General features: G+C 43.4%; 2 protein-coding genes across 4 annotated transcripts in view; one reads left to right on the top strand and one right to left on the bottom strand.

The window, feature by feature from the left end:
* Positions 1–1,409, bottom strand: part of LOC121946024 (neuroendocrine convertase 1-like) — a 216,737-nt gene extending 215,328 nt beyond the window's left edge. Inside the window, exons 1-2 of the mRNA XM_088083951.1 lie at positions 1,373–1,409; positions 489–617 (exon numbers count right to left, since the gene is read on the bottom strand). The gene's annotated coding sequence lies outside the window, so the exon portion shown is untranslated. The remainder of the gene's footprint in view (positions 1–488; positions 618–1,372) is intronic.
* On the top strand, positions 483–24,002 carry mms22l (MMS22-like, DNA repair protein). Of its 3 annotated transcripts, none has more exons than XM_042490427.2 (26): positions 483–620; positions 2,767–2,964; positions 3,292–3,417; positions 3,536–3,588; positions 4,482–4,569; positions 4,687–4,864; positions 5,119–5,212; positions 6,047–6,177; positions 6,459–6,572; positions 6,662–6,838; positions 8,113–8,175; positions 8,262–8,381; positions 8,665–8,900; positions 11,935–12,151; positions 12,249–12,538; positions 16,378–16,559; positions 17,379–17,529; positions 18,531–18,670; positions 19,281–19,423; positions 19,708–19,864; positions 20,004–20,149; positions 20,302–20,513; positions 20,809–20,975; positions 22,177–22,273; positions 22,454–22,621; positions 22,795–24,002. In XM_042490427.2, exons 1-26 carry the CDS (start codon positions 559–561, stop codon positions 22,868–22,870), a joined length of 3,786 nt encoding a protein of 1,261 aa, XP_042346361.2. In that variant the 5' UTR covers positions 483–558; the 3' UTR covers positions 22,871–24,002. The 3 variants fall into 3 exon arrangements, with proteins under 3 accessions (XP_042346361.2, XP_087940076.1, XP_042346362.2); XM_088083950.1 differs by having other exon boundaries at positions 594–712; XM_042490428.2 differs by lacking the exon at positions 483–620 and adding an exon at positions 1,470–1,612.
* Positions 24,003–24,405: the final 403 nt, after the last annotated feature.

The raw sequence follows: 24,405 nt of genomic DNA, 5'->3' as shown, positions 1-24,405 counted from the left end.
GTGGCTGTATGTTTTTGATTAGCTTATTACTATTTCATTTTACAAGGAGTCATTTTCAAAATGCTTCTGTAGTAGTCTGTCAGCAGTAATCCACATGTTGGCCAGAGTATTCCTTTACATACAGTTCATCAAGTTTATCAGAAAGCCCCAATAGGCTGCAAGTAATCCCAGTGTCAGGTTATTACCTTAACTGCATCCATTTTAGACATCTAATCTTTCATTTTTAGGGATGGGTGGATTACCAGCAAGTGCATACAGTCAGTGGTCTGAGTCAAGTTTCAAATCATCAAATTTTCAGTCTCCAGTCTTGAATTGTGGTTTTCACAGACTGGTCCAGTGCATCAAAGCCTGGAAACGAGGCTACATCTGAAGGCGAGGGGAGGGGGGGATGAAACAGGTTCAAACCTCACTCCCTCTCCATGTACTACGGTGCACAGAAAGGATTGAATGGGTTTGTAGCGTAGTGACAGGGAAAAAAAAGCATTTACCTTTCCCTTCCAGACGACAGAGCCTTCACGCAGACGGACTGCCTCCTGTTGAAAGCAGAGCGGGAGGTCCATGCATCCTGAAGAAAAAAAATCTCCCGACTCGTCCATTTTTATTGTCTCCGCCGACTCCTGGTAACAAAACGTGCAAATTAGAGCATGCAAAACACCGCGTGCACTGTACATCTCCCTCACTTGACAAGTCAAACGTGCAGAAATAACGAAGTGTAAGTCGACAAAACGAGCACATCCACGGCGTGTGGCGGAAGGGGGGATTTTGTAAAGATGTGAGAATGCATTAGAATGCAAGAAATGGTGTGATGGCGAGAGGGACTGTTGGGAGAGACAGATCTGCATATGGAAATTAGGGTTAGCGTGGATAAAATTCCACTTTAACCGCTGCATTGTTTTGTATTAATTTGGGCGGGACCCCTGCAGAGACACTGAAAGGGACAAGAAGTGACTTTAACATAACTGTAGTGTGTGGTCATGCTATAGAGCAGATGCCCTGGTTCAGTTAATAAAACGCCTTTTATTAGCAGCAAAAGTGTATGCTTCAGGGTGTTTTATTAATGATCATTTAACATTTTACACACATGCGTTGTTCGTCGCGTGCGTTTCATCTGTCTTTTTTTAAAGGCCCCTGTGTGATGTGTTTGTAGCAAATTAAACCTCGACTTGAACTCTGTGACTCTCTTCGTGTTAACAACAACCAGTGAGCCATTTAACTCGACCACATGTGATTACTGAAACATCGCGCGAGGGTGAAAACAGAGCTGAGTGCTTTCGGTGGAAAACAGAAAACAAATACTTTGATCTGTTACAAAACTGTCGATAAAACAGAAAAAGACTGCTGGACAAACACTCACAAGACAGTGGCACTTTACCTGGAAAAATGCAACACAGGAAGCACGCAGCAGTGACACATCTTGATATGTCGATAGGTTCACGCCCACTGTGAAACTTCCCACCAATCATCGGGCGCGGGGCGAGTTTGCGCATGCGTGGTGTGGGCGCGCGGGAGAGCCCGACAAAACCCAAACAACGGAGTCATGACGGCAGTGTAATCTTTATACTTTGCTTTGATATTACGGATCATTACATTGCACAAGAATCCGGTCTTTAAGGTTTGTAAATGTTTCGACTGATGTGTTTCTGAAAGTGATGCTGTGTTTAGATCCCTGTTAGACACGCCGCTATTTCAGTTCGCTATCTCGAACTGTGAATTCATTACATTAAGAAGAAAAGGGAGAAGACATAAGTTATTAATTTTTCCCGAGGGGAAATCCAATTTCATTCACTCTGTTGTCATTAACAAGTTATAGACACAGGCCCGTAATACACACACATGCAAAATCAGGATATATGCATGCATCACGTGGAGAAATGTCAGAGCGAGGAGGTGCTCATGATCAGGAACCCCGAGTAGACGGGGTTTTGGAGCCTTGCCCGAGGTGAACAGGCATCTCTCCAGCTATCAATCCACGTTGCATACTTAAACCGGCGACCCTTCGGTCCCCAAGCCAAGTCCCTAAACACTGAGCTACTGCCTTCATTAAGATATTGAAAGTAATAGAAACTTGGTGAACACTAACATAGTGAATATGTCGTCTTGTTTACTGTAATATAAGCACACGCTGTAGAGAAATCTAGCCTTTTATAACTGCTGTGGGGAATATTACGCACGTTCATGTTCAGTGAGGTGCATTGTGAAAGAGCTTATCTATGTAGCATATGTGACCATTAGGGACTGTTCGTTATTTATGAGAGAGGAGGGGGCTGTGCAAAAAGAGGAAGGAACTTCAAATAACTTTTAATCACTGGGGAGGGAATTGCGTTTTTGGATTTGGCTTAATGGAGGAACGTTTAACTTTAAATAGCTGCATTTTTTTTATTTATTTTAAATACTCCTAAAACCCACAAGTTAGGCATGTTTTCTTTAAACATCTACTTAAGCAAACATTTTATCATCGCCAGAAATAATGAAATATGGTTATTTATGGTAAAGGAAGAGTCATGCATTTTCCCCAGTTACTCAGGGAGTCTGGAGGAAAAATATTTGTTGCTCTGGGGAGGGTCATGATATTTAAAAAAAAAAAAAAAAAACAGCCAACCCCCACCTACTGTGATAAATAAAACACAGTCCTTTACTGACTACTTTTAAAGCAAGGTAGCATCCATCTCCAGATTTTTAAGGGTACTTTTTTTCTGCAAAATATGTTAATCTGTTTTTCTGAAAAAAATCTTGCGATGTCTCACTATAATATTTTTGTCATTAAAGGGGATACAGATTCTGTACTGGCGGCATGGCAGATGACTTCAGTCCATCCCTCACCCCACCAGTTTCTCCATTCGCCGCAGATAGCCTATGTGAGCCGACCCCAGCCCGACCATCATGCTTCTGCTGCTCAGAAACAAAGGAGGACCCCACCAGAACGCTCTCCTCAGAGGGATACACTGCAAGAGGCTCCCTCAAACGGTACAATCACTGTCCGTCAGCTCACCAGAATCACAAAAAAAGAAACACATTTTTCCCCTTTGGAGGTCAGCAGTTTTCACTGTGCCACTTTGTGCCAGAGAAATGGTCCTGGTGAAAACTGCTGACAGCAACATCTGTGAATTAACCTGAGAAAGTGGGTCATTTTTCTGGCAACAGGAAACTACTGTTGATTTTTTTTTCAAAGGTCAGTTTTTGATACTTTGAGCACAGAGAATGAAATTCCAGTCACCTCCATTGTGAGAGGGTGGCAGCAGAAAAACCTTAGTAAATGAAGTCCCAACTGATGTGTATGCATCCGCTCTGTAGGCTGCTGCTGCGTCTTGACCCGGCCCCTGCAGAGTATGAGACAGACACAGTGGAGATCTTTGGCTTCCCCTTGGTGACAGAGACGGCACTGGTGGAATCTACAAAGCTACTATTTGGTCTTTTCAGGTAAACCGAGATGTAAAACAGATTGCAGCTGAATTTGCTTAAACACATTTGCCCTACTCTGAAGGTCATTCGCGTACACATCACTAGTCTTAGTTGCTCTTATATTTGTATATTTCAGACAAAAGGTTTACCGGTTGGAGTCTTTGGTGCAGTCCAGTTCGCATGACTTCGGTAAGTTTGTACAATACAAAATCCGCAAATGAGCTGTTAATCAGATTTTTAGTTTTCAGGTCAGTTTTTTGTCCATACAATAAGCTATTTTTTGCTCACGTTAACATTAGGGTTCCTGCTGATCCTAAAAAAGTCTTAAAAGGCATCAGATTCATTGATCTATAAATAAGGCCTTAATTGCTATTTAAATGTCTTAAATCAATCTTTCAAAGGTATTCAAAAATGCTAGGACAGTGGAAGCAGGCTATTAAGAATCACTTTTTTTAGATGTTGCATCGTAAAATCTCAAAATAATTGGTAAAAACCTTTTTTAAAAACAAAAAAGCATTTGCAATATCCAATCAAATGAAAATTAACAGGCTTTTTTTTTCAAGGAAGGGGGAATTATATAATAACATATTTTCATTGCTTTCCACTCGAAAAAGTTTTCAAAAAATCAGCATTAAACATAGATTATCTAACTTTTTTAACTTGAGCCAAAAAGTCATAGTTTATATTCAAGTAAACATTTGGACAAAATTGTCTCCAACCCAAGTAATTGATGTCAGTTATTGATTTATTTGTCTTCTTGGCTATTGTAAACTTGATCTTAAATTACATTCCATGGGGTATTAAGAAAGTCTTAAAAAGTCTTAAATCTAACTTTCTTCGAGCCGTAGGAACCCTGTAACATGTATCTAATGTGTTAGAGAGATACTTTGTTGTATATTTGCAAATGTTGGGATATGGTCTGTAGTGTAAACAGGAATTGTATATGTAGTTGAGTATGCTCCCTCAGATGTTGTAAAGTAAGAGCTTTAAATCACATTGGCTGAAGGGTGGGTTGAACTCAAGATCTTTTAATCAAGGGCAGATTTAGGAGCACTGGCCACAGCATCCCTCATGTGTTGTAGGTCAAGCCGGCAGCCTCCACTATGAAGCAGAGGACCTCAGACAGCAGTGCGTTTCATTTCTGCAGTATGTCAAAGTCTTCTTGCACAGGTGATTCTACGTGTTTTCATATCAACACCAGTACCACAAATTTAAATGTTTTTATTTTTATTTGTTACTGCTTTTCTTAGTTTATTTGGATATGCATGCGCTTTTCTATTGGTTCAGATACCTGGAACCGCCCAGCTCTATGGATGGAGGTCATTCTCACCCGTATGAAGAGCTGGAGAATCAGCTCCCCTCTGCTCTGCTGGAGGAGCTGTTTGGCGTCACTCTCCTCATTGGACGGCTCAAAGACCTGCCTGCCAACGTTCAGAGTGCCTTCACTATATCTAACCCAGGAAAGGTGTGTGTGTATAGCAAAGGCATCAGGGACTGTTGTGAAGGATAAAGGGCTTTGAAACACATGTAACAAAAGTGTGGATGAGGCACAAATGCAAGCTTTCAAGAAGCAAAAGAAAAATATAAGCTGTTAGGAATGAGTCATATGAGCCCGTAACTCTGAGTTTCTTAACATCCAGAACCTTGCTATAACTCAAGAAAATATTTCCAGTGGATTTCCCTTCTATTTAAACTCGGTGCTCTGTATTCCTCCCACAGATTTTTCCTCCCTCTTGGCATTTGTTGCACCTTCATCTTGACATCCACTGGTCAGTCTTAGAGATCCTTCACCTACTTGGCCACAAGATGCAAGGTATGTTTCCGGTCCTTGTACGGAAGCAAAAGTATGCACGCACATCCAATCCAAACATGGAGCAGGAGTAAAACAAACACGAGTGAAAAGAAAAAGGCAAAAAAAACAGCTTGCACACTGCAGGGCTCCTGTTATCACTTATTTAATGCACCAAAGTAAAGTTTCCAGCTCTCAGACTAGATTTACATTGCAAGACACCATCTTAAATACATATGTGAACAGTCATGTGGCCAATCACGTGAACAAGATGCTTATAAATACATGTCAGTAAATACATGCCAATAAATAAAAACATAATTACACACAAAAAAACATGCAAATGTGTGTATAAATATCCATATTGTACCTGGTTCTAAGTTCATTCATTATCGAGTTAAAAAAAAATTGCTATCTACAATTGAACACTCAATCAATGTCCTGCAACCCCCATATTTTCCAAGAAAAAAAGATTCCAAGAGTAAATTATGTGAATTATGTGTCCGGTCCTTGCAACAGAATGCATAAACAGGCAAAGCACAATTAAGATATAAAAATATGCCATGCTGCTTGTACTATGTTGTAGTGTAGAGACTGAATGTACCTGCAGTTTTGGAATCCAAATATTTCCGCTTAAGTGTATTATGGGAGAAGAACTGTAATAAAATTAAAGTACAAAATTGTTGCATAGTTACTGCTTCAGAGACACCATATTCTCTCTCCCAAAAAGTTTGAATGACTGTACCCTGACTGACATCTAACAACTTGCACAGCGGGCTAATCTCCTGACTTGCAGCTCACTCTGAGTCATTATCGTGGAAACAGGCTTTTAGTAATTTCACCTGTTCTTCTCTCCAGGCCAGGTGGTGTACGCCCACCAGTTTGTGAACCTGACGGGGGAGAACCTAACCGATACCAGCCTGTTTGAAGAGCACCTGTGCAGTCTGCTGTGTGACCTCACTGGTCTGGCTATGGGCAAATACAGCAAGGTGGGCGGCTGGCCACAGCTCATTACATCTCACTGTTGAGATGTACCAGCGGTATTTCTAGCTTGTTTTTTAGCTGAAAAAAATCTAGTATTGAATATGTTCACTACCACGTTTAGTGTTCAGTTAGTAGAAAACGGATGGACGCTGCTGATAGCACAAATTGAATATGAGTTCAGTTTCTGTCATTTTTTCCTGAATATCATGCTTTTTTACCATGCATTCATGTAGAACAGAGCTGCAGGTGGAGCTTACTAAGTTTAATGTATGCTGGTGATTTCTAGGTGAGGCCCACAGAGGCGCTGAGCAGCCACCACTGCCTTTGCTCCTGCACCAAAGAGCTGTGGGTGCTGCTCATGCATCTTCTGGAACACAGGAATAAGGTGTTGCACACACAGGTAACTCAAATACACACATTTTCACAGTCTTACAGTCAAATATGACTCTGCCCATAATCCCAAATTAACCAACATGTGTTTCCGTGTAGTCCTTCTGGAGCTACATGAACTCGTTGTTGAGGCCTCTGGTTTCAGGGAAGCCAGCAGCAGAGCAGTTCAGTGGCCTCCCTGCGCACTGTAAGGACCCTCTGGGCTTCACATGGTGGCTGCTCACTCATGTAGCAATGTTGGGGCAGTACAGTCGTAACGGGACTCTCCAGTCAGAGGTAAGACACAGAATGACAACATTGACATCTTAAATAAGTATTTCACTGTTGAAAGATCGTCTTTTCACAAATCTAGAATGTCTGTGCCATAGCAAGATGCAAATAATTTATTGAAATTGGTGCTATATGGCTGGAGAAAACAAAGATAAAGAGCTGGAATTTTTCTTTGTTCAAGAAGTAGAAAACCTTCAACTACCAGAGTGCACTGCCCCACACCGGACTAATAAATGCTTCCGCTGGTTGGCGACGTAACAAGTTGCTGTTTTGACACAGAAAACAATAGGGTGTTCAACTGGTAAAAAGCAGTCTCATATTACAGTTAAATTGCACAAAAATATGTTTCTGAAGACATTTTGGGTGGTAATTGGGCAGCACAGAAACAGAACCTCTCTTTATATTTGATCAGTGCTGCCGTTTGATCTCAGTGTTTTTCAGGCTCCATTCAGAATTCAGAAAACAGTATGGCACCCGCTTGGCACGGAAAACAATAAGGTGGCCAAACAGTGCACTAAAATATGTCTCTGAAAATATTTGGGGTGAAAAATAGACAATGCAGGAACAGAATCTTGGTTTGTAAGAACTGCCTAGTTTTTACTGTTTGATCTGAGTTTAAAGACAGAGAGGGGCGGCTCTCTCTCTCGATCCTCTCCAATAGTCTTTGAGTCCAAGGTAGCAGGAATAGAAAATAAAGAAGTACAATCTGTAACAACATTCCTAGGGCCAGTGAAATTTCACGTCATTGAGTTTTCCATTGTGTATTTACCCAGACTGCCCACATTGTTGTCATACAAAGCTGGTTGAAAATCAGCAAAGTATCCCTATAACATTTTAAACTGCAAATATTAGTCTTTTACCGCTTGTGAGTGTGTCTTGTTTCATTTCGTTCTCCATGAAAGTTGTAGTTTTGAAGACATTTGCCTCTCATCCAAGAGGCTTCTGCAATTCTAAAATAAGTCTTGAGAATTAATTTGTCTCGACACTTTCATAAAGACAGGTGCTAAAACGAGACACATTGGTGAAAAGAGACAAATTACATAGGACTTTTCATAGAAATAAGCGAGACTGATGACGACAGCGCCTCTGCACTATCAAGAGCAGGCACTCTGAAAGCGGGCCATGTCTGCTTTATTTCTAAATATGAATGCAGGCAACACATTTACTTTCCACCAACTATTCCCAAATATACAGTATGACTAAAATTAGCATCATTAGGTTTTATTTTGTTTTTCATTTTTGTGTTTAAATGTATCTTCCTATTTTATCTGCACTCACAGAAACATCTGGGGGACAATTGGACTTTTGTGGAAGAGTTGCTAAAGCTGACCTGCAACCCCAAGGTCAGCACTGCCTCCAGTTATACATGAATTTTTAACCTCATCAAAGAAATATAGTTTTAATTGTAAATGAACGTATGCAATAACAGGGAGGCCTTGCAGAGGAGCAGGTCAGGATGCACGTCCACTGCTGTCTCAGTCTCTGTCTGCTGTGGGACCCGAGCACCAGCGCTGTCTCCACCCTCTGGGACTACTACAGCAGAAATCTGGTGAGCACTGACATTCAGAAACTTAATATCTGACCTCATTTTAAGAATATCTACCTCAACCAGATGACCTAAATTGACCTCATCACCATATTTTGATATGACGTGATATATTCTTTCATGTCTTTGTCTTGGTTGCTCCAATAGCTGACATTCTAATGGTTTTAGTAGTTGTAAGAAAGTAAGTAGTTGTTATTATGAGTTTCTTCATATTTGCAGCAGCGTATTCTTTAGGTTATGACCTATGCCTGTACATTACACATTATATTCTGTCCGTCCTCCACAGAGTGCTTCATTCACTGTACCCTGGCTCGGGATGTCTGGCGTGGGCACTGTGTGCAAGACGCCCCTGGCTCTGTTGGAGCAGGCCCACAGCTGCTGCTCCCCCTCTCCACTCCACTCTCTAGGACACACCCAGCTCTACCGCTCAGCCAACTCCTTCCACATCTTCCTGCGAGTGCTGGCCCTGTGCCTCGCCCAGGACAGGGCTGGTGGAGTCCCACAGAGACAGATCAAAGGAAGGTAAAGTATGGATAGAAGGCTGGGAGGCTTTGTAGTTCTCGCTCCTTCATATTCACTTCCACCACGAAAAGTAGGTCTCATGGCCAGGCGGTCGACTCAACACCATACACCGCAAGCTTATAGAGTATTTTGGAGGAAGAGGAGATAAAAAAGGGGAAACATGGAATGGAAGCTGTGAGAAATAATTACTCACTGGGATACGGCTTTATAGCATTCCCCTTTTTCCCCTTGATCTTCTAATGTGTGATGTGTTTAGTGTGCTGCTTGGATTTGTGTGTGTGTATAGGTGCATACTTGCATGAATACCCAAACAACATGTGTGTTTGCTCACGATCATGCATTTCAGTCTTGTTTGTGTGCATGCCAGGTGCACCGCAGTCTCCCAGTGCGTCTTTGATATTTACCCAGGCCCCCCAGTGGAGCAGGTGTCTCAGGAGTCAACCACCTGCTCTTCAGCACAGACCAGAGCCAAGGAGCCTCCTACTGATGCACACACAAACACACACACACACACACACACACACACACACACACACACACACACACTCACTGCACCTGCTCCCTAGAGCAGTGACATGGTGATAAGTGTGTGAGGCCATTGGATGGAGAGAAAGAGTGTGTGTCTTTTGTGGAGGAAAAGTAAGAAAGAAGAGAGGAGAGATCACAAGCTAATGTGCACATCAGAACCGAGCGCTGGACCATCCTATATCCCAGGCCGGCTGGGCGCCAGAGAGAGGCAGCCGTAGATAAATCCGCCTAATGACTTCCCTCTGTCTGGAATGTGCTCAGTAGCGCTGCAGACATGGGGGCTAATTAGCTAACGAGCGTGGCGGTTAATTCGCCTTAACGAAGCTGTGTTGGTTTCCAACACGGATAGAGGGGAGCTTGGGTGGTGCGGAGCGGGGAGATGTGGGTGGTAGGCAGTCTGGCAACAGCCAGGCTGGGCTGGGACAGGTCCAGATCCCCCCCCCCTTCCACCTCCCTCACCACTACCTCCCCCCTCCTCAGGAGGTGTGAGGCGTGCCGACTGTATCGCTACAACATTTCGGCAGCGTTCCTACTCCTGGCCGGGCTCTGCGGGACACCCGCGCCGACCGCATTAATGGGATCGACTGCGAGCATGTTGATCTCCAACGCCGGGAGTTAGGAGCATCTGCTCGCCTCCAGAAAAAAAAGCTGTCCGGAATAAACAAACAGACAGACAGGTTGGGAGAACACAGAAAATCCCCACTGCCGCCTCCCAGCGCGCTGCTTATATCCCTGTTACATATTACCCATTCATCTATTTAAATCTCCCTCCTCTCACACTCCGACTGCATGCTTGGCCACCTTCTCCTTTCATCGTCCTCTGTGGGTGTAACTAAGCTGATTTCAGTGTTAACCTGGTCTTTCTCAGTTCCTCTCTCGTTTTTCTCCACTCCTTTATATCAGTCATACTTCTTACACTGAGTTTGTCTTGGGATGCTGGCTGTTTGTGTTTTGACCCAAACAGCAGCTCGACTCACCTGTGTGGGCTGCATCTGTGTTTGGGAGGTGGGGTGTAAAAGGGAGGAGGAGAGAGGGGGGGAGGGGGACTCCAGCCTTCTGTGTTTTCCTGCCAGGCGAGCAAACAGCAAGCTGGATGTGTGGCAACGCATGTGTGTATGTGTGTGTGTGTGGTTTTATTGATCTCTCTCTGGTGTTGCAATAAATTGGTTTGGATGTAGAGAGAGGGACCGAGCGCCTACTGCTGTGTGTCTGAGTGTCTCTGACATTTAACATGATCTTTAAAGGCATTTCTCCACAGTGCCCGCAGGATCTAACAGCGTGCTGGGTGAGAGAACCACCCAGCACGCTGTTAGATCCTGCTTACTCCCTCTCTCACTTTTTCTTTCTCTCTCACCCACACACACACACACACACAGACACACACACACACACACACACACACACACACACACACACACACACACACACACACTCACACAGGCTGGGCAGCCCAGCCTCTCCCCTGGAGCTGAGAGGGCGATGGAGGCAGGTGGTGGGATGCTCGGTGGGGGTGGAAAGTTCAGTTAGTCAGCATTTAAAGTCAGAGGTTTCAGAAGAACAAATCACCTCTGAAAAGTTGGTCAGTGGAAATAAAGAACAATTGAAATTGGATTTTTAAAACAACAATTTAACCATTTAGTTGCCCTGGATTAAGTGATACTGTGAAGAGCAGACACATGCTTACATGTCTCTGACCATGTTTCCTTTAGCAGACCAGCTTGTGCTACATTTCTGAGCTTTTGTCTCTTCCTCCCTCGATCATTATGTCTCTGCACTGGTGATAGCCCTGGCCGGAGGCATTATGATTCTGTGTTGTTTGTCCGTACATACAAACGCCTAGAGGGATTTTTTTTTTTTTTTCAAATTCACCACGGTCCATTTGGACTCGAGATTGAACTGACTAGATTTTGGCAGTCAAATGTCAAGGTCACTGTGACAACTTGCCTTTTGTTCTTGAGAAGGTGATATCTCAAGAACACCTTGATGAAATTTTCTCATATTTGGCACAAACGTCCACTTGGACTCAGCTATAAACTGATTAGAATTTGGAGGTCAAAAATCAAGGACCCTTTGACCTTTTTTGTCCATCTCATTCTTGTGTATGCAATATCTCAAGAACACCTTGAGGGAATTTCCTCAGTTACGCAAAACTGTCCACTTGGACTCAATGATGAACTGATTACAAATTAGCAGTCAAAAGTCAAGATCACTGTGACCTTACAAAACATGTTTATAGCCAAAACTCAAGAATGAATTCACTAAATATTAAAAAAAAGAAATCACAGAAAAATCTATTATAAATTGATGAAGTGATGACATTATATATCCCAAAGGTCAACGTGTCAGCTTCATTATATTACTGATCTTGGGTGTCCACCTTGAAACTGTATTGATGGTATAAATCATCTGTGCTGCCAGTCATGGATGTAAGCTGTAGCTGCAACTTGACCGGTGTGCAGAGGCATAAAACCCTGAGGCATTAATTCTAGTTTTCTCATGTTTTCAGGATTTATTTCAAGTTCTCCTCGAAGAAGATGCAGGAGCTGCCAGAGGCCGGCCTCATGAACTTCCTGCTGCTGTTTCTGGTGCTGGCCAGGCAGGTAGAGCTGGAGGATGTGGCCAGCAGAGCCTGCGAGCTGCTGGGTTTCCTTCCCTCAAACTGCCCTCCTGGACACCGCACCCTGGTCTGGAGGGGACAGCTATCACTGCTGTTGTTGTTCCAGGTATTGTTTGTCAATCAGAAATTGTATCTGGAAGTGTATTGTTGCAAGTGGTGTGTGCACTAGAGTCTACTAGACATCATCTGATATTTTTTTTCAGGAGCGTGGTCTGGATGTTGGTGCGCAGGCGAGCTGGCTGGCCTCCTCCTTTAACGAGACGGCCAAAGAGTTCTACAATAAGACCACAGAGGTCTCCCGCAGACTCGCTCTCTGGGGGCCTCTCGGTTCATACCTGGAAGGTGTGTCCGAGGTGTTCGAGACGAGCCCCAGCCTCAGCCTGTCCGAGGAGAAGCTGCTCAACGAAGGGTTCGATTGGTTGTTGCCTGCTTGCCGCATCTCAGAGCTGAATTCTGCCCTGGGCTTTCTGCAGATCGTCCTCGCCCAGCTCAGGTGAGACAGCAGGTGTAAATACTCCCAAGTATCTATTACTTTTTTTTCAGCTTCTCTCATTCTTTTTTTTCGCTGATAGCCGCTCCCTCACAGATAGCGGACACAGACAAATGTTTTCTGGCCAAGGCCAAGCTAGGCTTCTATTAAAATCTGATAAGTGGCTACAGCAGAGCAGAATGATCTCCTCTGCTCTTCCCATCCGGCCCAGAGTCCACTCACTGCTCATACTGACAATAGGTGGATTGTGCTGTCAGCAGGAATGAGCGTGTGTGAAGACCCTGTGTTGCGTTGAGGCCACTGTTAGTCTCAGCAGACCTAGTGGCCCCCATGTCACCCTCACCAGGTGCTGGTGAAGCTATGAGTAGGGTTACAGGCCCAAGGGACCCTCTGTGGACCCTCTTGTCGTCATGGGGACTGCGGCAGTGCAGTGAGCTCATTGAGAGACCGTGGTCAGTAGGGCGTCAGGGCGGGTTCAGCTGTAGGACACGGGTGTTCGTTACACGATCGACCCCTGCTGAAGGTCAGAGAGCCACAGCAGAAACAGTGTCTGTTTATGTGGGGATGTGGAGGCGGGAACAGGAGGGAGAGCAGATACTCATCAGGTGAGACTGGGAGGCTATAGAGTGAGGAATGATGTGTGATCTTTCACTGTAGATTCTCAGTTAAATATGGTGTTAAAGAGTTGAGTGTCATGGTGCTTTCCAGCCTTTAAGTTAGAAACATCTCTGCACTAAGTAAACATAAAAGCAAACAAAGTACTACTCACACTTTAAAGTCCCTATAGTAAGTACTTTTAACTCTTTGAACTGATGCACAGGTATGCTCAAAATGTAACTGAAATCTTGAACAATGGCTTTTAGAGTCAGGTGTCTGTCTACCAGATCAATGTAAACTCAAAATTTACTCTCTTCTAACCTCTGTTTTGGTCTCCACCAATTTGACTCTTTAGATGCTAAATGCTCAGTTCATTATCTTGTCGCTATCGTTGTTTGTCATAACAATAGGCAGAAAGACACTAAAGCGGAGCTGAGCGACACTGCTGAGTTGGCTTTATACACAGCTTCAGCATGATACATCATTTCCTTCATTAATATGAAAACATTGACGAGAGCGGCTTTAAATCAGATACTATGTGATTGAAGATGAAGAAGAGAACAAATCTGAGTCAGCATTAAATGCTAAATATAGCATGTCAAATGACCTTAGATACGCAGTTTTACTGACAAATTTCAATCAGTTTTTAAAAAAGTATTAAAGATATTATGAAGGAAATATCAATATCTGTTTGCAGACACAACTCCTCCCCACAGCTGTTTGTGCAAACACTACAAGCTACTGCACCACTGTAGGAACAGGACTGTCGTTGTAATGGAGAAGCCGATACTTTAGCAAATTAACTACCAGGACTCCACTCCATATAACTCTTCATCCCATCTTCACCAGCGAAAATGAAAGTGAAAGCCCACCTTAGATTCACTCAGATTTTTGAAGAAGCTTTTTGTATTTTGTCAGCACTGTGTCCGCAATTTTTGTAGCTTCCTCTTGTCTGCTGCTACAACCTAGTCACTATCTTTGAAGAAAGTCCCCACATCACATGCACTCTGTTGACAGCAACTGGCTACATACTCAGGAGAGTCCTGAACATAGCAGAGGGCAGACAGATACACCAGCACACACTTCTAAGTTGACAGAGAGAAATTACATCAATGTGAGACTACACATTTTTCAGGAAAGTATACCTAAAAAGTGTCATACCTGACCCAAATAAGTACAAATTCCAGATTTTGCTACATTTCTCAATATGCATGCGATTTCTTAAATAGTTTTCACACCTTTACATATGAAACTGGGGGCTTTACTAAGCAAAAATAATATTACTGTCACTTTCTGCTTATGAAAGGTTAATAAATGAGCTGAAACACTAGAATAAGGACACTGTCAAGTTAAGTGTTGGAGCCCTCTCCCTGTATAATGTGGGTAGGTGTATGATTGCTTTAATTCCCCAGTGTATACATTTCACCCTCTCCACCCTGCACACACACATATAAACCTACACACCTACCCACACACCAAAAGTGAAACACTAACCTGTACTCCTCTCTTATTCCGACGCCGGGCTCCCATAACATTGTATCTCGTTAGCTTTGCTAATTCCCAAACTTCCCATCTCAGATCTCGGGGTTGGAGGGCACACATTTGCACATTAATGGCCAAGAAGAGAGAGAAGAGGAGAACTCCCAGAGGCCCTCTGTGTTATGGCCCGGACCACGCTGACCCATTTAACCAAATAAAAAAAAAAAAAATACCATGTTCTCTCTTTCCAATCCGTCCCACCAAATTAAACATAATTCTTCAGCCTGGCAATTCTCGGTATCTCTTTGTGATTAATGCCTTTTCTTTGACACAATTAATGGGCAATTATGTAGCCTGGCAAATTTAGCCTGTGCATCATTATGTCTACTGAGAGCCGTGTGGAATCTGCACACATTAAGAGAATTACTCTGCCAATGGCTGAGGCAGCGGAGGGTCCGAACAGTCACTCTTGATAGCCATTTCCATGGTGCTGAGGCAAGGAGCCAGTCCCAGGCATAATTCCGTCGTTTTATTCCTTCCCATGACCCTGTGCTGTGAGAGAGTGGGGGTGTCGCCGGTTGATGAGGTGAGCTGGCATCGGTGCACCGTGTTGGATCTGTTTTCGGTACAAACAATTAATCCCCATCTCCCCGGCTTGATAAAATACAAGCCTCCCTGTGAAGAGTTTTCCTTTGTGAGCATTAAGACCTTTTACCGGATATTGAGCTTTTCTTTTCAAAGTCAAGGACAACAGTTCCTGGCGAGAAATTTTGTAACAAGTACACCTCTACTTTTTGATAAATACATGGAGAATAAACAGAAAGTAAACATGGGTTGAATTCAGTTTGGGTGTGTGTCATTTTCAGGATGCTATATTTGACTTTATGTGTCTGTATGTTGGTTGCAGCTGGGGGAAAGGGTTAAACAGGGTCTCTAATGGTGTGTTGGCGTTGTGTGTGTGCGTGTGTATGTTTGTGTGTACACATTGTAAGAAGCCGCAGTGAGGAGGATTAAGTGGGGTCTCTGATGATGTCTTGTACAATGAGGGTTGATGGGTGTGAAAGGCCCATTCCGCAGTAGTAACGAGGCTAATGAATTCAGACTCTAATCGATTGTCTCAGCTCTCTCTGGATTAGATGCAACCTTGCTGGAAGGGAAGGCACTGCTGAGGTGTGTGTGTGGATGTGTGTGTACCATAGTAGCAGACAAGAGTGCGTGGTTGAGGATGGGATAGAAGGAGGGGGGGGTTAGTAGTTCCTCTGTCCTTTCCTCCTTCCACAGCACACCTCCACCCTGCTTCCCCGCACCCCCATCCGGGCGAATGAGGGGGACAGGAGGATCATCTCCAGTCTAAATGAGATTACAGCTCCTTCAGCTGCTTATCTGGGCTAATGCCAGCCACTGTGGGGCTGCTATAGCGGCTGGGGCCAGGGCCAGGGATGAGCCAGAAGAAGCCAAAGTATAGTCTGTGTACAGGGGATCAGCATTAGGCTCCACTCTATGCCTATAATATCCTCCTCTCCTTCCCCACCTCTACCTCCACACTGCAGCGCACCGCCGCGCCCAGTAATCCCCCAGGAGAGAAGAGAGGGAAAACACATGAAGAAGGAGTGAAAGAGAGAAACAGGGGAGCAAAAGGATTTGAGAAAGTAGAAGGCGGAGTTGGAGGGTGTGGGTGTCATACACAAGAGGGAGCTCTGTGTTTGGATTTAGCATCGGATAGATTTGTTTATCTGCTTTCTTTGTGTGTGTCTGTGTCCTTCCAGACGGGTCCATCAGCGCACTGTCCAGTCAGCATCCACCTCAGCTTGGGCTCCCGGTAACACCAGTGTGGTGAAAGAGCGCCACCTAGCGGTAGCAGCAGCACTCTGGGCGCACTTTTTTCCCTTTCTGCGCAGCCTACGCCTCTCCCAGACCCCGCCTGCACAGCTGGCAGATGCTGCTGCAGGTCAGTGACGCCCACTGGGAGGAAAGAGACACTGAGTGCAGCGAAGAAAGGGCTGCAGGAGGACAGCGTGGGGGAGGGCTGGGAGAGTTTTGGACAAGAGTTCACCCAAAATGGATTTGCAACGGCCGATACTGATAATTTTGAGATAATGCCAGCATTTTATATGAGAGCGGAGTGTTTGAAGGGCAGAGAATAGTTAGGATGGAGAATGAGAGGATGTAGGGATGTAAAGATTCAGAGAGCATGGTAAAAAAAAGCATCCAGAAAAATAAGTGAGGACACATGCCTGAACATCTTACACTGCACTTTAACCCTTTGACACTTAAATGACATGACTTTTCTTCAGACGCCTTTCACAAGTATTTGAACCTTTGAGCGAATTGGTGTGATTTCCTAAAAAAAAAAAAGGCAATGAGCAATTGTGGAAAAATGTTCCACAAATTGCAAGAAGTTAGTAAATTTAGAAAATGACTTCTTAAAAGCTAGTGGGAAATGTCAAGGGACAAAATTTAAACAAGCAAGGAAAAACTATATATAGCTAATAATCATAATTACATATTTTGAATTATGTTATTTACAGTTAATAATAATTTTGGCGCCTTTTCTCGGTAATTTCCTTTTTAATTCATTAATTTATTTTTATTTTCCTGCACTTTTTTCTTGCAAATTTGTGGGTCATTTCTTCTTTTATTGCTCATTGCCCTCTTCCCATGTTTTTGAAAGACATCAAGCCACTTTGCACAGGTTTCAAAGGGTTAATCATGCGTGTATCAAGTCTCTCGTTATTCCAACGAAAATGAAATGATTTCATGTTTTCAGGCTTCACCCTGTTGGCCTTCGATCTGCCGAGCTCTGCCCCCCAAGACCTTCAGCCCAACCCAGTCCAGTCCATCATGCAATGCTTTGGCTGGGACGACATGGTTCACCCACTCCTCATAACTCGCTACCTTCCCCATCTGCTCCAAAACAGGTACAGTTAGCCTTGGAGATCTCCCCTTTGTGCCTTTTACCTCAATCACAAAGTATTTCACTCACATCACTGCTGATGGGAAAACATCAGGTCAGTCAGACGGAGATGATGTACTCCTCTGAACCTGTCAGCTTCATCGTGATAGATACCACTTGACAAAATTGTTTTCGACAGGTCCTGTAGGTGTATTGGGTGGTATCTAATTAATAAATTAGACAGTGAGTGTCCTTGGTATTATCAAAATCGGTTTTAATGAAGAATTCACTCCCATGCCTCTAAACAGAATACAAAATGTAGTGCATCTTCAAAATTGCACTCGAGGGGACAAAACAGCGTGACTGTTTCAACCTCAGAGGTCCTCTTCAGACAGTGCCAAGTGATATTAAGGTGCTACACCTGAATATAAAGCCAGAACAAGGACACTCCTTGTTTTTATTGTTGGAAGTACCAGCCTGCCAAGCTCCCCATTCACTGCTGTTGGAGCTGTTAGCAATATGTAATTTATGACATGAAGTAATGGTTTCAGTCTTGCAAAAAAAAATTAATTAAATGATCACACCTTAGATAGAAATGTTCGCCTCCTTCTATCCTTCTTGACTCATCGTTAAAAGCTGTTTGTCAGCTCAGAAGAAATCTGATGGGAAGATGTTTTTATGTGTTTTAGACACAAGTGGGTGTCAATACTTGCATTTTTAAATACAGATTTATGATTTGGCATTAAGTCCCTGTCAGAAAACAAATATATGGCCACTTCAGCACTGTGAGGCAGAGAATGTGAATTTTAACACTGGCTTTTAATGTTAAATGGGTCAGCGTAAATGGCTTGCATTATGCCCTTCTTTTAAGTCACATACATCTTTCTGTCTACATTTTGTTTTTGTTTGTCAGGAACTTGCCACTTACACATTAAATGCTTCTTAATAACTTTATCAACAGAGAAGATCAGTGAATCCAATAGCCGGTTATATCATCACATTTGTGTGAAATTATTTATTTTTCAGTGAGCTGGTGTTGTCACTAAGCAGCAATTCGGCCGCTGTTGTGACCGGTTCAGCGCAGAGCCTGTCAGTGAGAGCCTGGTTCCGCTGTGTTCTACAGCAGCACCTTCACAAGAACCAGGATGGATCCAACAGCAGAACAGGTAATGCTACTGACACAGATTTTCCACCAACGTGGAACCGGTTCCGCTCCTGTTCAGAGCAGTTTGACCAAAAATACATTGATTCGAAATCTGAAAAGTAGGTTCTCACATGGAACCAAAAGAAAATCAGGTTTTTCTCGACCTGAAGTGTGAACAGTGACATCATAAGTGAGAGTCATATACTACAGGTTGGAAAAAAGAGGATAGAGGAGAGTTAGAAATCATCATTAAAGCAGGACAATTATTTATTATAGATACTATTAGCAGGTAGCAAAAGCACAACAACCAGGAAATGGTTAAGAGTCTCAAACAAGGTCTGAATGGATTAGAAATAGTTAACGATGTAGATTTACATGATGAAAAAAAGTTACCCTCTGATGGACATTTTTGTGCCAACCTCAGGCACCTGATTTTGTTCTAATAACTAGTAACTTGAAGGGACATTCTTAACTTTTTGCTTGGACACTGATGATCCAGCTATAACTGTTAAATGTTTATTTCTGCATTTGTATTGTCTGTCTACATTCAAATAAATATAAATTAATTAATAACTTAATAACTTAATTTAAAATACAGAAATACCCTGTGTTTGTGTCTGCACTGTTTCCAGGCCGTGCTGTGGAGGAGCAGTTGTGTGAACTGACCCGGCTCGTGCTGAGACTTCCTGAGGTGGACCGTCTTTTGCAGAGAGCAGGCCTCCAGCCCACAGCCGCCAAGCTGGAGCCCACTTCAGCCCTGGAGATGTTTGTCAAGGTAACACATGCTCACAAATGTCAAAAACAAACAGTTTCTGCTGAATGTCTGTAATTTACACTTTAATGTGCCTGAGATGTACCCTTTTCCTTACTTAATGCACATAAGACCCACACTACAGTACTCAGCATATCTTCAGTCTTATTTGAAATTCATCTCTGCACCTTCACTCAAGTCTGCGCTCTGTGTGATGTATGCTTAGCATATCACTGTCATAGCAGCCTGTATTTACATGCACATATTTCCATGAATGTATTTTCTTATCTGCTTTCTCGTGGTGCCAGGCTGTCGGCAGTGTGTACAGTGGACTGCAGGTTTTGTCTGAGCGCTCGACCATGGTGACCAGAGCCCTGGACTATATTGGCGACATCCTTAAACACATTAAACCCTCTTTGGTCAGCAAGAACCAAGAGGGGCTGCAGCTGGTTTACTGGACTGTCGGTAGGTGCAGAGCCCATATACTTTGAACACAAAAGAACAAAGCTTCAGGAGCACTTTTTTACTTTATTTTTGTTCCCAGCCACAGACTTAACTAAGGAATCATTGCAGTTGTGTCTGTGTTTTGTGCCGATGTGTTCAGGTTGCATAGTGAAGCACTGGAGCCCCCTGCTGGCCACCTCTAAAGCCCAGCAGTTGCTGTTCCGTATTGTGGACACACTGCTGCTTCCACACAACTTCACACAGCAGGACAAAGCACTCAGGGACAGCCTGCCTCTATACTTACAGGTGAGGACAAACATATATTACACACTGCATCACGTCTTGGATAATCAGGACACACAGCAGGCCTGAAGGTGTGTCAGTGTTATAAAAGAAACTTTTTTTTGTCGCTCATGTCTAATTTGTTGAGATGTTTTCATTATTTTATCCTCCTGCAGGGTTTGTCAGTGGCTTCCAGCGTGTCTCAGTCGCAGGGCGCCCACCTGAAGCAACAGCTCCGCTCTGTTACTCGCAGATATCTGGACCATTTCCTCCCTGCTTCGCCATCCATGGGCATCATCGCCAACCACCCAGTGCTACTGAGTGCCTGTGAGGCCAACCCAACAACCCGAGGAGCAGCGCTGAGGAGAACCATCTTGGAGGTGCTCTGGTAAGACTAGAAGTGGGATATTGTTTGCCTGTCGTGGCCCCTCAACCATCTGACTTCAGCATTAATTTCATATCATATATATGTGTTGGAATATGACTCCTGTTCAGCAAATGCGACACTTTTTATAGTGTTAGAAAATATATCAAACTGACGAATGGCACCTCAGATTTCAGTTCCATTTTTAAACTCATCATCAAGAACGTAGCGTTTTTATTAATATGATTTCTTGCCTTCCATGATGATCACACAAAAGAAAAAGGAACTTATTGGAAATGTTCCCTTCCATTTTCTACAGTGAGCACTTCCTGCAGTTTAAAGGTCACACACCTCCGCCTCGGCTTGCGGCGGTCCTGATGTTCCTCTCGGAGCTTCTGAGACGAAACAGTGACTCAGACCCTGCCCTCCTCACTCTGCCTCTTCCGTCTCTGCTGCGCTGTGTGATGCTGGTCAACGAACCGCAGGGTAAGATCACGCGTGTGTATACACACACAAAACAATCTGAAGCTTCCAAAGTGCAGTTTTTCTACACTGAGTTTGAGTGCATTCTGATTTTTGACACAGAGGGCATCTCTTGGTGCCTAGTGTGGCTGGGATTTGTCCTCAAAATATCCTTGTCCGGAAATCTGACAGTCAGTAGAGGGAAAAAATGTAATGCTATGAATGTGGAACTTCAGTGATCTACATAACCACAGTTCACTGAGAATTATCAATGAGTGTCTCACCGGACCGCTATCCCTGCTCATGTGTAGGAAGGAAGATGCGCCATGGTTACAGCTTAGTTTCACAAAACACTTCTGGTACAGTACCCTCAAAATGTAACGACATGTTCCCAAACATTAGATCTGTTTTGCATTTCCGCTGCAGACAGTACTCTTATTATGTAGGCGGGGTTATTACTAGATGATAATAGCCGCGACACTGCTTCATCCAGGTCTCGCTGTATCTCCACCTCACTGACGATGCAGAGTGTTTCTAGCTTCACCTTCACCTTTCAATAGAGGGCTGATGAAAAAAAACAGGACAGAATCTGTTGGTACCATCCACAACTTTTGACAATGGAAACCCAAAAATAGCTGTCCTAACATGTACCAAACTGAAGTTAGAGTGCTTAGTGGAAACAAGGCTTATATTCTTTAAAACTTGGCTCCAGCCAATCCTGACTGGCATGATATTTTCCTGATGCTTCTAACGATGTCATACAGGCAACCACAGTTCAGTCAATAAAGTTACCTTTAACACAGTGATGACTTGTCTTTCTAGGATCACGTGCATGTTTGTTTGTGTGACTGCAGTCTTGATTCATCACAGCAAATGTTTAAGTCTTTTTTCTTTTTTTTTCTTCCCCTCACAGTTCACCAAAATAAATCTGGCCCGTGTTTGCAAAAACTTTACCTCAATACCAACTCAATAAATGCTGTAATCACAGTACTTACTATCAGCGAGACGACTGAAAACATGTCTTTAATGCTTACAATTTTCATCAATCCTCACTTTGGGGCAAATTATACAGGCAACAAAAAACAAGTTTGTGTTTATAGTAATCACTGAAGGGCTGTCTAATGATATCAGTGTGTGTGTGTGTGTGTGTGTGTGTGTGTGTGTGTGTGTGTGTGTGTGTGTGTGTGTGTGTGTGTGTGTGTGTGTGTGTGTGTTTTCTGTGCAGTGAGGAAGATGAGCACAGATGCCTTACAGCTTGTAGTGGAGCGGTGTGCCGCTGCATCCACAGAGGGACCGTGCGACCAGATGATCACTGTCTTACGGTAATTGACAATAATGTCTCGCTTAAATAAAAATCTGCACCTGTATTAGAGGCGTGTGGCGTCGGATGCACAAACTTTGATGCAGTCACTGTAGGCGCAGAGTAACACTATCTATAATCACATTAAAGCCTATTTTATCCCTCGTGGTTTTCATTGTTTGTGTAATCCCAATGCTCCCAGGTCGTTTGTGGAGGAGAATGAGGGAGTCTACGACAGGCAGGTGTATGGTGTCCTGGAGACGGTGGCTGTTTTAGATCCCTCTGTGGTTCAAGCTCTCATTCCCAACCTGTCTCTCAGTCTGAGAAACACTGAACACAAGAGAGGCCTGGGCAAGAACATCACCTTGAGGTGAGCAGGCACATGAATCACTCTGTGAAAGCCACGCAGACAGCATTCATCGCCCTCAAACTATTTTTAAGTTGTCTAGACAGTATGCAGGTATTGAGCTGGAGATATTCTCCAGCTGTATGCTTTATTGAATGTGTCCACTAATGCGACTGTGTCTTCTCTCTGTGTAACAGGAGCGCCTATAGGAAGCTGCTGTGTCTCCTTGGAGAGAGTGGGCAGGCAGAAATAACCAGTCTGGAAGCGGACTGAGAGGTTTTTGAAAAACAAGGACCGGGTCCAGGACATGTCGCCAGATCCAAGAACCACAATTAGTCATACCGACCTTCTTTTTTTGTGACAAATGTCTTAATTTGGTCTTTAGAAAAGTGCATGACAGTGCTCCCTACAAAATGTAAGGGTTTAATGCACCTTATTAGCTGAGTTAATGTTAAAGGGCCACCTCACCACACAATCAAAAATATGGAAATTTCCTCGAGTGCTATTTATCAGTCTTGATTATTTTAGTTTGAGTGTTGGAGATATCTGCCTTCTCACCAATATAATGGAACTAGATGGCACTTGACTTGTGGTGCTCAAAATGCAACAAAATAAATAAATTTGAAGAACTGCAGCAATGTTTCTTTCTGGAAATCATGACTTAGTCGCTATAATTCACTGAGCTTGTTGTGAGCAGTTTCATGTAGGAACTATTTCTTCCTTCCACACGACACCCACAAACCGTATCACCACGCAGAAGGAAGCGTGCATCTACTGCTAACTCACCTAGCACCACTGAGCTAGCTAACGTTACAGCTCAGCTGAGGAGGACGCCATTAATGTTTACATCTCGAACCGGCCTCTCCTACATGAGTGGATGATATGGTGATGCGGTTGGCAGGTGTAGCTCGGTAGGAAGAAAATAGTTCCTACATGTAACTGCTCACACCAAGGATAATCTTAAGTAACCGGGTCATGATTTCTGGAAAGAGACCTTGCTGTTGAATTTTGCAAATGTATTTTTTTGCCGCTTTGAGCACCAGAAGTTGAGTGCCATCTAGTTTGACTATATTGGAAAGAAGGCAGACATCACTAAGGGCAATATCTCCAACACTCGGCAACTCACAACAAAACAATCTAAATTGAAAAATAGCTCTGCAGGTAAGAGAAAATATATGCATTTTTGATTTGGGGGTGAACTGTCCCTTTAAAACACAGCAGGGATAAACTGAACGTTAAAAAACGCTTTATCAGCTATACTCAAAGAAAGAACTCTGAATGTCCTTTATGCATTAACCTGATTCGTGCCAGTCTATAAGAAAGTTGTATTTAATGTACATATTATAAAGCTTTGCATTTTGGCAGGTGCATGATTAATGAAATAAAATGTGTAAATAGAAAAATTTTCATTTACGTCTCTACCTTTTCATTTCAGTTGTATAGCGAGGAATGTGAGCACTGAAGTGAGCCAAACTATCTGTGCCTATACCATCAGGTGCTGGATCTGTCTCTCCTCAGTTGGCACTCTGAATTACAGATTTGATGACAGTCGTGGGCGAGCCCAAAGAGTTCAGCAAAAAAAAAAAAAAGTAAAGGAGAGGAGTGCTGTTTGTTCCAATTCTCCCTCGCCTTTCCAAGTTACAGCAATCTCTTGCAATCCGGCTTTAGTTTGCACCTAATCACATGAAGTCTCACTCCTGTCTCCCACAATCACCAAGTCCCATTTTCTGTCATTGCTAGTCATTTTCCAGCCTCATCAAACCGCAATGCATCGCTTCATCTGAGCGGCGTTCTGCTGTACTGCATTC

The sequence above is a fragment of the Plectropomus leopardus genome, chromosome 11, assembly GCF_026936395.1.
Source record: "Plectropomus leopardus strain MGB_pleo_1.0 chromosome 11, ASM2693639v1, whole genome shotgun sequence".
In the NCBI taxonomy this organism is placed as follows: Eukaryota; Metazoa; Chordata; class Actinopteri; order Perciformes; family Serranidae; genus Plectropomus; species Plectropomus leopardus.
Note: the sequence above shows the minus strand (reverse complement) of the source record. Positions and strands in the feature narration are given on the sequence as shown.